Source organism: Chanodichthys erythropterus, chromosome 8 (assembly GCF_024489055.1).
Source record: "Chanodichthys erythropterus isolate Z2021 chromosome 8, ASM2448905v1, whole genome shotgun sequence".
Taxonomy (NCBI): Eukaryota; Metazoa; Chordata; class Actinopteri; order Cypriniformes; family Xenocyprididae; genus Chanodichthys; species Chanodichthys erythropterus.
In genome coordinates, this window is record NC_090228.1 from 37000334 (window position 1) to 37014465 (window position 14132).

Sequence of the window (14132 nt, forward strand, 5' to 3'; positions counted from 1 at the left end):
CTAACTGCATTCTTTAAATTGTAATGTTGACATGCATTCTCTGTAAAGCTGCTTTGAAACGATATGTGTAGTGAAAAGTGCTATACAAATAAATGTGAATTGAATTGAATTTATAATCCAGGATTCTGAAATGTGTTCTTATTTTAAAGACAAACCACTGGCAAACCACTTCAGGTATGCCTCTCTAGAGAGATGAAAGTACTGATTAGCTGTGCAATTAACATGCATAAATGACATTTTAATACTCTAGTGAATCATAAATGAAAGTATTGACTACGTCACTGCAACGTTACTTTAAATATTTGATTATTTCCAAGTTTTCTCCTAAAATGCATTTGCATATGCAGCACAAACATAACATTTGACATGCAGGCTAAAATACATATTTGCAAGACTAATACAAAAAAAAAAAAAATTGCAAACTCTTGTAAGCTCAATTTCAAATGTTTCCATTAGCTGGAGAGGTTGCACCAGAGCCGGAAACACCTGTAAAGGTTGAGAGAGACAGATAAACAAGCAGCATGTTTATGTGTGGATCTGTTGAATCTCACTGTAAAAAGTGTTTGAGACATTTACTGACTGTGCACAACAAAATCCCCAGTTAAATTAACACCGCTTGGTGTTTATACCACCAGCAGGGTGTTTATACCACCAGCAGAGTTTTAAAGTAACACTGAAGCAGTGTTGGAGTTAATTAGATAATTAAGTGAAGATGGTGTCTGCAGCTGAATCATCCATCCATCCTGTTTCCAAACCGCTGGTCCAATGCAGGGGTCCTCAACACTGGATCCTCTGTACCTTTAACATTATTTATTTATTGGTTTAAATAGTAGAAAAATAGGCATTATTCATCAAATTATTTATATCATCATAGTATTGCATGAGTGACCACCAGTCTCTCTCTCACACACACACACACACACACACACACACACACACACACACACACACACACACACACATACAATTATATACCTAAAATGGTGATTTTGGAGGGTACTGAGGGGTTTAATCAAGGCATATGTGGTAAAACCCTTGGTCTGTCTAGTGGGGTCCAGGGGCATTTAATTATTTAAACTATTTAATAGTTTAATTATTACACAGAAAAATGTAAAAATTTTTACATACTACATTACAGTGTTAATGTAAAGGGGATGGTAAGGGAGGATGGTGGCTTTACAGAGAAGATGCTTTTTGTAATTTTTTTCAAAAAGGGGGATGCCATCCCTCCCCGCATCCCCCCTTAAATCGAGCCCTGACTATATCAGTGGAGTTATGTAGGGAATAGTGAATGAGAGTATAGGGGCCGATTTCAAACAAACAACAAGTCCTTGTGTTTCTCTTTTCTTCAGTGATTCTTCTTATCTTAAATAATGCACCATTGAGTGGTGCATTGATGGTGTAATGGTGTCTAAAATAATGCTCAATCGCTTCAGTGTTATTTGGTGGTTCCCATATAAACACAGAGCAGTGTTAATTTAACACCGGGATTTTGCTGATTGTTCTGTAAATGTCAGCAGATGTTCTGTACGCTGCATCCAAAGCTATGTATGATCACTCACGTCAGCCATCTAAAGATTTCTACACTTAGGGTGCGTTCACACTTGTCATGTTTGGTTCGATTAAAACAAACCCTGGTGCGATTGCTCGGTTAGTGCGATTCATTTGAACATATGTGAACGCTGCCATCCGAACCCTGATGCGGACCAAACAAGCGGACCGAGACCGCTGAAAAGATGGGTCTCGGTCTGCTTCCAAACGAACTCTGGTGCGGTTCGAATGATATATGAACGCAACACGGACCAAAGACATGTAACCGAACCAAAAACAGGAAGACGAGACCCAAAAAAGGACAGAATCCTCATGCATGTCGTTTTTTCTCGTCATAGTCGCGAGTTTGCCCATCACAGGCATCAGACGCGCGTCTCCATGCAGCAGATCATTTGTGTGTGACGGATGGATTCCCGCTGGTGTTTTGACTACTTTACACATTTTATAAGCTCTTCACGAGTTCCCAGCTGGCCAAAATACCATCACATGCAGGCTACACACCGCTACGCACACACAACGAGCGCATTTACCTCAGCAAACAGCATTGTTTTGGATGTTCGGTAAGTTCCGTCTCAAAATAGCCAATACGTCATAAAATCCGACCAATCACATTGTGAATGTATCCCTATGCTTTAAGGTTCGGTATCTTTTGGTTCTGTGATAAAATTGCCAATCTGAACGCTAACCGGACCAGGACTAAATGTTTTTTTTTTCTTCTTTGGTCCGGACCAAATGAACCAAACGAACCAAACTACAAGTGTAAACGCACCCTTAAATTGCTTCATATACACTAGTCATAGTTCAATGCAACAGTACACATACTTAAAAAAAAAAAAAAAAAATCCAACAACTTTTTGCACTGACTCAGTTAAGATGTACTTACATAGAATATTAAGTATGTTCAAATTGTCAACTGACTCAGTTAAGATGTACTTACATAGAATATTAAGTATGTTCAAATTGTCAACTGACTCAGTTAAGATGTATTTACATAGAATATTAAGTATGTTCAAATTGTCAAATTTAATGTTGTTTGACATTATAAAGTTTAGTTGGATTAACTTTATGAATGCAAGGTGAACTTACTTTTTTTTAGTTTTCAGTATAAACATTTTCTGTAAAAAATGTTTTTGTTCACTCAACTTTTTGAAGTACTCATTTCCACTGACTTATTTAGAGTATTTAGTTATTTGAACTTACAGTTCAATATCAAAGTTATCTTTCATGTAACCTAATGTGGCTTATTTTATTAAATCAACCAAATAAATTTTATTTCAATAATTTTTTCATGTCAATTGTAGAGCTGGGTATCAATTCAGATGTCACAATTTGATTTGATTTTCAAGGTCTCGATTCTTGATTTTTTTTTATTCAGTGAATTAAATAAATTTTCACTGGCCCCACCACAAAAAAAAAAAAAAAAATAAATTAATAAAATAGATATTGTTTTTAACCCATGTATAGCCTTTTGAGACCACAGCTAAAACTACTACTATAAATTTCAAAGATTATTAAAGACAAGTAAATAGTCATTCATAAAAAACAACAAATAATTAAACTACAAGCAATAGCTCAAATAAGGCAGGTCTGATAAATTTGCAATGTCTAAATAATGTTAGATGTGGTCCTCAAGGGTACGATTTCCTTGGCGTAGGGTGACGCGTCTAACTTCTGGATTCATAGTGGTCAGGCATTCTGTAATGATTTGCAGGGGTACAAGGAGGCAGGCAGAGAAGAGGATCCACGTGCAGTTTACAATTTATTCTAGTAATCCATAAAATCGACAAACACAGGTATCAGCAAACACGTGGGGAAACACCAGAAGAACACAGGATTACATTCAACAACTGACAAACCACAAGTGAGACACCAACACTACTATACACTGGAACAAACAAGCTTAAAGGGATAGTTCACCTAAAAATGAAAATTTGATGTTTATCTGCTTACCCCCAGCGCATCCAAGATGTAGGTGACTTTATTTCTTCAGTAGAACACAAATGATGATTTTTAACTCCAACCATTGCCGTCTGTCAGTCATATTATGCATTAAAACAAATAAATTACAGGGAACGATAATAATTCTATGTAAAAGTAATTTCACTCTGACACTTGTTTAGAGAGGTTTACGAATCACCAAATACAATGGCTTCGGTTTAATAACAAGATACAGAATAAAAACACAAAAACATAAAAGCGAGCAAAGTCTTCACCCGAGGTATGGCAATCTTCTGTTGTACAACTTCCAATATATATATATATTCTGATAACATCCTTTTTCCTGACATAATACATTTCCTTGTTTGTCAAAGTATAAGATACACAGGTCATCTACAGGCTACACCCGTTCAACTACTTTTAACACATTTTACTAATTTGAACTTTCTGACCTTCAAACTGGCTCCCTCTAATGTTTCTAGTTCAGCAAATAAAGCATAGAGTTTGTTTAGCTTGCATTAAAAAAACACACATATTCTTTAGCTTGCGTTAAAAGCATACGTCTTGGTTAGTACCAGTTCTCCTTAATACTTCTCGTTTCAGCAACCGAAGCACCCCTTGTGGTTAGTTTGGTCAGTACTAGTTCTCCTTAAGGCTTCTTGCTCAGCAACTGAAACGTACATTGTGGTTAGATTGCCTCAACACTTCTAGATATGAAAAATAAAAACTTACATCTTGGCCAGTTTGCATTTTGACCTTTTTGGCCTTTACACAAAATTCAGACTCAACCGGCACTGAAGCTTTTGTATTCAAAGTTTCAACCTCATTTGTAATCTGTTCCAGATCACACATAAAGTATTCAACATACATGATTGTTTAATAAGCATAATCAACTTCAAATTAATTCTTTGCTGCTGTCTTAGAAATTTAAGCATTTCTTTGGCCTTCGGATCCATCTTCATCCCTTCCACTTTCATGGTTCTTCTTCTCTTCTTCGTCCTGTTCCTTCTTGATTTTGTCTTGCAAACTTTGAGTAACCAAATCAGCCATATCAACACTAGGTTCTCCCTGATGAATTGCTTCTGTTGATAGGAATTTTTCAGTACAGTTCATATTCGTTAGAGCCGTCTCCATGACAACAGACAAATCCAAATTAAACCCTGCGGCTTGTGACGACACAGTGATGTCCTAAGACATGAAACGATCGGTTTGTGCGAAAATCTTTTTACATTTTTTACCTCTAATACACCACTATGTCCAACTGTCTTGAACATCCGGTTAGTGAGGTCTGACCACACTCTGACAACAGAAGTGATGTCTCACACTCATTGAAGTATAACCGTGAGAGATCACTTCCGTCATCAAAACATGTTTTCTGACCTCACTAACCGGATGCTGAATGCAGATGGTGTTTTAGAGGTAAAAAAACTATATAAATACTGTTTGATTTCTCGCACAAACTGATCGTTTCGTGTCTTAGGACATCAATGTGTCATCACGAGGGTTTAATATGGATTTGTCTGTGCATGTTTTTTAACTCTTATAGATTGTGTTCCCATTGACAAGCATTATACGACTGACAGACTGCAAAGGTTGGAGTTAAAAATCATCATTTGTGTTATACTGAAGAAACAAAGTCACCTACATCTTGGATGCCCTGGGGGTAAGCAGATAAACATCAAATTTTCATTTTTGGTTGAACTATCCCTTTAACAAGGTAACAAGGGGGCGTCGTAATAATAAGTGTCCATGGTAACTAACAAGGGAATGGCAGCAGGGAAACAAGAGGACAGGGGACACAGGCCGGGATCATGACAATTCCCATTGACTTTATTCTTTCATAAGTTGTTTCTGAGAATTAACAGAGGTTTAGTTCTAATTAATGTTGATTTTATTTTATTAAAATATATTTTTGTTTGAAAAGTGAAAAGCATTTGCTTTAGTTGAGCACTTGACCCTTGGCTTGTCTTAAATGTCTTTTTTACACCAATTGCAACTAGTGGTTAAACGGATTGTTGTTGATTAGGGTGGCCATACGTCCGGATTTTGGCCATACAGGATTTTAAGCCCCCTGTCCGGCGCCCGGCGCCTCCTGTCCTCCTTTTTGGAGTTGCACTGAATCAGCCTAAAAAAAACCCGCACTAGAATCTTTATTAGGACGCAGCAGCATAGCGTCTAATGCCGTAAGATCTCTAGTCAAACAAACGATTGGCTGAAAGTGGTGTCAAATAAATATCTGATATGTCATTTGTTAAAAACGTAAACAAGCCTCCACGTGCTGGCTACGTCATATCATCACATTTACATGCCGAAACGTCAGACCTCATTTAATTTGGAATGGACAAAAGAGCACAAATTTATAGCAAAAAGCAGCAGAGACGCTTTTCATGGATTTTGCACACTGTGTCGCTGTGAAGTGGACGTTAGTAGTCAAGGGAAAGCCGCCATTGACCGACATGCCAGCACGGAAAAACATAAAAGTAACCGATGAGCTGCAGGTACGTCTTCCCTGAGGTCATTTTTTCGAGAAGCATCATCACCTCAGGATGACAAAATCTCCGCTGCAGAGCTTTGTAAAGTCTATCATGCAGTCAAGCATCATCAGTCATACAGGAGTGTAGACTGTGGAGTGAAAGTTGACAGAGATCTTTTGTGACTCATCTACAGCAAAGGGGATGACTTGTGGGAAAACAAAAGCTAAGGCTTTGTGTGAGAATGTCCTAGCGCCCTACTCTGTACATATACATTCAGATTAGATCACATTAAACAATCTGCCTTTTTCAGTGGCAACGGACGCATCAAACAAAGGTATGACCAAGTGTTTCCTGATTGTACTGAGATATTTGCACTTTGAGGAAGGTGTGCAACATGCACTGTTAGATTTTTATAATGACAGCAACGAAACTTCAGAGGCTATAACAAACCTGCTGCTGGCTAAACTGGAGATGTCTGGTCTTGATGTGAAAAATGTGTCTGCATATGCAGCAGACAATGCCAGTGTCAACTATGGAAAACACAACAGTGTTTATCAGAAATTGAAACTGGCTCAGAAGGATGTGCTACCTGCAAATTGTTTAGCCCATATCCTACACAATGCAACAAGATATGCAGCAGGCAGCCTGGATTTTGATGTTGAAAATGCTGTGCTCAAGATTTACAGCCATTTTAGCATGTCAGCAAGCAGAACAGCACAGTTGAAGGAATTCTGTGAGTTTGTGGAAGTGGAAGAATGCAACCTGCTACGGCATGTCATCACAAGGTGGTTGTCCCTGCTTCCATCTATTGACAGAATACTGAAGTACTGGAAGCATCTGACCAGCTACTTTCAGAGTGAAGGTGAGGAGCAATGCTCCCAGTTTTTGTGGAAATGTTTTGGAGAGGAAAGCATTGAAGTGCCTGAGACATATTTTCTTTTCCTCAGTCACATTCTAAAAATCTTCTCAGACATCATTGAAGCACTTGAGGCCAAATCGTTCAGCATAACGTGTGTTTAAGGTAATGACTGAACTGAAACAGAAACTTTAGAGAAGGATGACGGACAGGTTCTTTGGCTTTACTGTGAACAGCAAACTCAAGCAGCTACTCCCTTACATGGCAAATAAATGTGTGGAGGATTTTCTTGGTTTCTATGAAAGAGCCAAGAAATACATAAGTGAAAGATATGACTTCTCTGAGAACAGCTTTCATAGCAAAGTGGCAAAGCTTGACCTCACAACTGCTGTGTCATATGAAGAATACAGTGATGATGTCCAGGCCTGTATGTATGAGGAATATGCCTCATCCACTGTATGAGGAATATGCCACGGTGAAAGCTTCCTTCACCTCTCCGGAAATGGAAGGTTGCCACAGTGAGGAGCGATATCTGAAACTGTTTTCCAAAGCAGATGTACCACTTGTGAATTTTAGGAAGATCAGTGCCTATATTTTCTCCATCCCATGCAGCATTGCACACACAGAACGAGTCTTTTCAATGATGACATCTGCATGGAGAAATGAGAGGAATCGTCTGGATGTGGACAGCGTCAAAGCTGAGCTCCAAGTTTGTGTCAATTTCACCTTTCCCTGCACAGATGTGTACAAGAACTTCCTTGGAAACAAAAAACTATTGGATGCAGCCAGGAAAGGGCAGAAGTATTGCAGATAGACAATCAACTATTTGGTGAGTACACTAGTCTTATGTGTGTTCACAAATCTGATGCATTTAGTTTACTGTGTATTGTATTTAACGAAGCAAATATATATAGGCTATACTCATTTCCTGTAGGAAGCTCTTAAGCCAAATTGATCTCTAATGCAGCATTTTGATTTTATGAATGGGCTTTATGAAATATGAATATGTATTGAGTTTAAAACAATACAGAATTTTGAAGGCTGATAACACTATTTTTGCTATGTTTTTATGTGTACCGCAGGAGATGAACAAGCTCAGGGGCAATGGGGGTTTGCCTTGGTGGCCATGATGACCCTAGAGATGCTGTTGTCGCCTGAGCTGCTGCAGAGGGTGAACTTCTTTGTTAAAGGTCCCGTTCTTCGTGATCCCATGTTTCAAACTTTAGTTAGTGTGTAATGTTGTTGTTAGAGTATAAATAAAATCTGTAAAATTTTAAAGCTCAAAGTTCAATGCCAAGCGAGATATTTTATTTAACAGAAGTCGCCTACATCGAACGGCCAGTTTGGACTACATCCCTCTACTTCCTTCTTTAATGACGTCACTAAAACAGTTTTTTGACTAACCTCCGCCCACAGGAATACACAAGAGTTGCGTTTATAGAGTGTGTTTGTCGCCATGTCGTCGAAACGCTGTTATTTTCATCCCGCAGTCCAATCACCGGGTCTGATTCCGGCTCAAATTGATAGGGTAAAATTAAAGACATGTTTACAATAACACTGAGCGCGTGCATCTCCACGTTATGGTAAGAGGCGTGACCTTTCCGGGCAAGATGCGCTACGCTGCTGTCGAATCACAACACAGGAACCGCTGGCACAATCAGAACTCGTTACGTATTTCTGAAGGAGGGACTTCATAGAGCAAGGAAGTCATCAGCCCGTTTTTATGACAGTGGAAACAGCGGTATACAGATAAGTAAATTATGTGAAAAATACTGTTTTCTTACATGCGAAACATGAACACATGTTATATTGCACACTATAAACACAATCAAAGCTTCAAAAAAACACGAAAAACAGGACCTTTAAGAACTGAAATGTGTATTTATTTATTTGTTGCATTCATTATTTATGTATTTCTGTTATTTCCAGAAGTCCAGAAATGTTATTTTTCTGTCAGTGTGCCAGTCTGCCAGATTATTTTATTTATTTATTTATTTATTTATGTTATTTCCAGAAGTCCAGAAATTTTATGTTTTCAGGCACTGTGCACTTTGCAAGACTTTTTTGAAACAGACATCACATTGTCTTGAATAAATACAAATACTGTGAACAAACACTTTTTTGCCTCTTCTGTTACACATATGTCTACATCAAATTGTCCGGCAATGAATAAGAGTAGGCTTTTTCAGAATCACTGTATCATGATACCATCGATATAATGGACAAAACTGTATTACGAGTACATTGTAGTTACGAGTACACCAGAGTCCTATGCAGTTTTTCTTGCCTCACTAAATGCTGCAAAGTGTCCTCCTTTTTGATGTTATGGAAATGGACACCCTATTGATGATCTGTACGGACTAAGGCCCACAGTTCGGGACACATGTGATTCGCGGATCAATTGCAAGTTTAACGCTGCATTCACACGAGGCATCAGCGTCAACGTCAACGCTTGACGGAGGGCGTGTCTGAAGCTTGTGTTGACGCGACCGTTATAGTGATAACAGCCAATCACATTACTTCGCTGTGTTGCATGAGCGCTATTGGCTAGCGACTGCTCTAGGGTATTTGCATAGGGCGATCTGAGTGGATGACGCCTGCGTTGGCGCTTGAAAATTTGAGAAATCTTCAACTTCTGCCGCTTGCAACGCGAGTGAAGCGACGCGACGGAACCCACAATTCAGTTCGGCAACGCATGACATCACCCATTCAAAGTAAATGAGAAGCGTAACGCCGACGCCCCGTGTGAATGCAGCGTAACCGCAATAGAGTGAAAGGTTATCATTTGAACGTGTTTTGTCTTGCTAGTTTACACATTAAATGGATATAAAACCATTCCAGCGCGCTAGAAGAGGCAAAAGAGGATTTTATTCACTATCGCACGCAGCGCTGTTATCGGTGTGCACAGACGCACATATTCAAGGCTCGTGCGCAGAAAGAGAGAGGCGCGTTATAGCTCGCGAACTCAATTGATTTCTCTTTCGCGTCCTCAATGCACTTGGATGGACACATACACGCATTACGTCAGTCAAAACACCACTCTCAGCAAGTATTCTCGTAAACACATTCGGTTATGTCTTAATTGAACGAGGTGAGAATTCGGATGTGTATCTATCGGATGTGTGCGTGCATGGGGTCTTACTCTTAAAGTGACAGCAACCTATAAATACCTGCTGTTGTCTGTCATGTAAACCAAACGACAAAACACCGCTTTAACAAAGATTAATCTATATTAAATTTATACAGTGAACAGTGTCATTTTACATTTAATTATTACATTTCTGTACACAAAAATGAATACTACAGTTAGACCGTATACTTTATTTGTAACTTTATGTTGTATTTATCTATGCTTGTAATTGGTGTACAGAATTTGTTCTTTTTACAGTCTGTTCACTTGCCTTTAATGATATATTAGTTAGGCTAGTAGTTTCTGCTGTGGTATCAGAGTAAAGTGGGCTAAGTAATAAATGCAAAGTTAAGTTACCCCCTATCCCCCAGTTTAAAATATAAATAAATAAAAATTGTGCTGATCCGAAAAATGATCCGATCCGTAACTTCATAACCGTGATGTGATCCGAACCGTGAGTTTTGTGATCCATTGAACCACTAATTGCAACAGTGTTTCATTTAGAACACTTGTGCTTGGATAAAGTTTATGAGCTGAAGTTGTCTGCTTTTACAACATTCAAATGCTTGTTGTAAACTCATTTCAATTACGGTTTCATAGCAAAAACAGTAGTAGTAAGGTTGAGTTGTTTGGTGCATCCAGACAGAGATGTTCACAAGTCTTTTATCTGGAGTCCAAGTCAAGTCTGAAGTCTATTAAAATGCGACTTGAGTCAGAGTTACTAACTCAAGTGCCCATCTCTGCACCCAGAATGCACTGCATCATTAAGCTTTTTGTTGATTGTCACCATTGTTGAGATTGATACGTTGATTCTTGATGTCATTGTGTGTCTGAATGATGCTGTAGATCAAAACGTACCTTTTTTCCTAAATTCTTCAAATTATCAGATTGTCATGCCTCTGCTGGAGTAAATATCACAAGATCAGTAGAAAGTTTTGAGATACTCATAACACTAAACCCTAACAATCAGTGATGAGGTTTCAGATGTGATCAGTGAAACAAACCACTTTATGATGTTTATATAATTAATAAGTAGCAAGCATATGATTTTTAGCTTACTTTAACACAACAAGCATTTTCTAAAGCAGACAAAAAAGATTAATTGGAAAATTCAAGGATCAAAACCACAACTAAAAGAAACACTATTTACCAAAATCGTTACTTAATATATATATATATTATTGTCAATTATAAATAAGTGGAGCTTCTAAAGCCGTTTTTGGAGTTGTTTAATCATCCTCTGCTGAGATCTTGACTCTTTAGAGATTTAATTTAATTGTTTGCAGTTGATGTTAGATCAATTATTATTTGCAGTAGAAATGAATTTGAATGAAAAACTTGCCAAATGAAACATAACTGAAACATTTGAAATAAAATAATTGTTAACAATTGACATAACAACTGAAATTAAATAATTTATTTGGTTTAACTAAGAAAATAAGTCAAATTAGGTTAAATAAACATGAGCTGTGGTATTGAGAACTTAAGTAAGTTCACTTTACTTTTGTGAAGTCATTTAAAAACAACTACATTTGTCAAGTTGAATTTTTAAAAAAGTAAATACAACTTAATTGAGTCAATGTAAAAGATAACAAAGTAAAAGAAACTAATTTTTTTTTTTTTTTACAGTGTGTAATCATATATTATATTTATTCACTGTCGGGGTATATCAGAGCTCGAGTTGAAACTGTTTCATTCAGCCCCTCATCAAATAAGTTAAAGATTAAGGTATTAGGCAAACAAACTCATTAAACACTGTTTTGCAGTTGTAGATGGAAGTGTGTTTACCTCTGATCTTCTTCCTCCTACGGAAAACAGAGAGAACTATTAAAAATGTATATATTAAAAAAGAAAAGGCTTGAAATTCATCCATGTACATTAGATGTGAGATTGATTTTTGGAAATTTTTAGTGGATTGACTTGAGTTTTTGATTGAGATTGAGTGTGCAGATATACTTCACTCACTTTATGAATACGACGATGATGATGATGATGATGATGAAGATCAATACTATCATGATCCAGTAACCTGTATGCTGAGCAACTGAAACAAGATGATCATGAAGATCATTTCACATGTGAGACAATTGAAACTGAAAGAGTGCCTGTTTATAGAAAATACCTTTAACAGTGAGTGAAACAGACGCTGATCTCTGAGATCCATATTTATTCTGAGCCTCACAATAGAAGCGTCCACTGAAACTGGAGTTGAAGCTGGAGATGCTGAAACTCTGTCCAGATCCAACAGCTGAGCTTTCATTCTCCTTAAACCAGCTGAAGTTCAGAGCAGGAGGGTTTGAATCACTGCTGCAGTTCAGACTCACTGAATCTCCTGATGTTATCTCACCAGACGGACTGACGGACACTGAGACGCTCTTTGGTGGATCTGAAATAGAACAAAAATGTCTCATCAATAATGACAAATCTCACTGAAACTTCAGAATCTGTTGTCAGTTTCTGCAGCAGCATTCACTCACACATGACATTCAGCATCACAGCATTAGAGTCTCTCTCTCCATGTTTATTTCTGGATCTGCACTTGTATCCTCCACTGTGATCAGAGTTGATCTTTGAGATGCTGAAACTCTGTCCAGATCCTACAGACTTTCCCTCCTTAAACCAGCTGAAGTTCAGAGCAGGAGGGTTTGAATCACTGCTGCAGTTCAGACTCACTGAATCTCCTGATGTTATTTCACCAGATGGACTGATGGACACTGAGACACTCTTTGGTGGATCTGAAATAAAACAAAAATGTCTCATCCACAACCACAAATCTCACTGAAACTTCAGGATCTGTTAACAGTTTCTGCAGCAGTGTTTACTCACACATGACATTCAGCATCACAGTATCAGAGTCTCTCTCTCCATATTCATTGATGGATCTGCATATGTATCCTCCACTTTGATCAGAGCTGATCTTTGAGATGTTGAAGATTCTTCCAGATCCTACAAACGTTCCTCCTTTAAACCATGTGAAGTTCAGAGCAGGAGGGTTTGAATCAGTGCTGCAGCTCAGAGTCACTGAATCTCCTGACACTATTTCACCAGATGGACTGATGGACACCAAGACACTCTTTGGTGGATCTAAAGAATAAAATGTAAATGACATTGAGTAAGACCGATAATTAAACAATTATCAACCAGAACTGATCAAAAAATAAAGACTTACACATGACATTCATGTTCACAGCAGCAGAGGACTGAGATCCATGTTTATTTCTAGCAGAGCAATAGTAGTTTCCACTGGCCTCCGACTTAATATTAGTGATGCTGTAGGTGTCACCAGATCCTAGTAATGTTTCTCCTTTAGAGCAGGAGGGTTTGAATCACTGCTGCAGCTCAGAGTCACTGAACCTCCTGATGTTATTTCACCAGACGAACTGATGGACACTGAGACACTCTTTGGTGGATCTACATGAAATATAAAACATGAAAATTATTTTGTTTATGCCATGAATGTCCATTATTATTTGGAACTATTAATGAAGTGTATCTGTAAGTACAAATCAAAATAGTGATGAGAAAGGAGAAAATCAATATCTGACCTGTTGAAAGGTCCATAAAAGAATATTACATTTACAGATTTATAAACCCGAGATTCATAAAAAAAGATCACTGAACACAGATGCATGCTGTACATTCATTTTGCATGTTAATACATGAATAAAAAAAAAAAAAAAAAAAAGCCATGCAGTCTGTACACTGTACAATCTAATTAGACTTACTTAGAGCATGCACATTTTAAAATAAACAAATAAAGTGAAATAGAAATAGTATGTTGTATTCACTTACACAAGAGTTATAGTAACTAAAAAGAACTATTGCTTGTATTTGCTAATTATATATATATTATAATTACAATTCCACCGGTGTATAAAGCACACGAACGAGGAGATAAGAATTAAGTAAGTCTTTACTTGAAAATCCAACAGGAGAATACAGGAACAGACAGGAATATACACCAGTGTAGACATGAACGATACCCGGTAACATACTAAAGATAAACAGGAACTTAAATACACTGATTAATTAACTCAAATGACAAACAGCTGTGATGATTGTGATTAGAGTCCATGGTAACAGATTGTGTTTGGCCGGCTCACACCTGGCTCCGTGGTGATGTGACCTCCGATCGCTCTTGTGTGTGTGAGCGTCTCAATCGCGGCGGTCTCCGTCGTAGTAC

The 14132-nt window shown here is 37.8% G+C and overlaps 2 protein-coding genes across 2 annotated transcripts in view; both read right to left on the reverse strand.

Annotated features, from left to right (window-relative positions):
- Positions 1–421: 421 nt before the first annotated feature.
- Positions 422–13232, reverse strand: LOC137024848 (B-cell receptor CD22-like). The gene is made up of 7 exons (XM_067392784.1): positions 13119–13232; positions 12776–13033; positions 12427–12684; positions 12072–12335; positions 11915–11993; positions 11738–11754; positions 422–486 (listed from the first exon to the last, which is right to left on the reverse strand). Exons 1-7 carry the CDS (start codon positions 13129–13131, stop codon positions 440–442), a joined length of 936 nt encoding a protein of 311 aa, XP_067248885.1. The 5' UTR covers positions 13132–13232; the 3' UTR covers positions 422–439.
- Positions 13149–14132, reverse strand: part of LOC137024845 (E3 ubiquitin/ISG15 ligase TRIM25-like) — a 47923-nt gene continuing 46939 nt past the window's right edge. Inside the window, exon 5 of the mRNA XM_067392781.1 lies at positions 13149–13360. Within this exon, the coding sequence (XP_067248882.1) occupies positions 13239–13360 (122 nt within the window). The 3' untranslated portion in view covers positions 13149–13238. The remainder of the gene's footprint in view (positions 13361–14132) is intronic.

Coding starts and splice junctions, on each gene's coding strand:
- LOC137024848 (XM_067392784.1), bottom strand. Junction 12,685..12,775: donor TGTGATGCTGAATGTCATGT/GTGAGTAAACAC, acceptor GTTTTATTTCAG/ATCCACCAAAGAGTGTCTCA. Junction 11,994..12,071: donor TGTTTCACTCACTGTTAAAG/GTATTTTCTATA, acceptor ATCTTGTTTCAG/TTGCTCAGCATACAGGTTAC.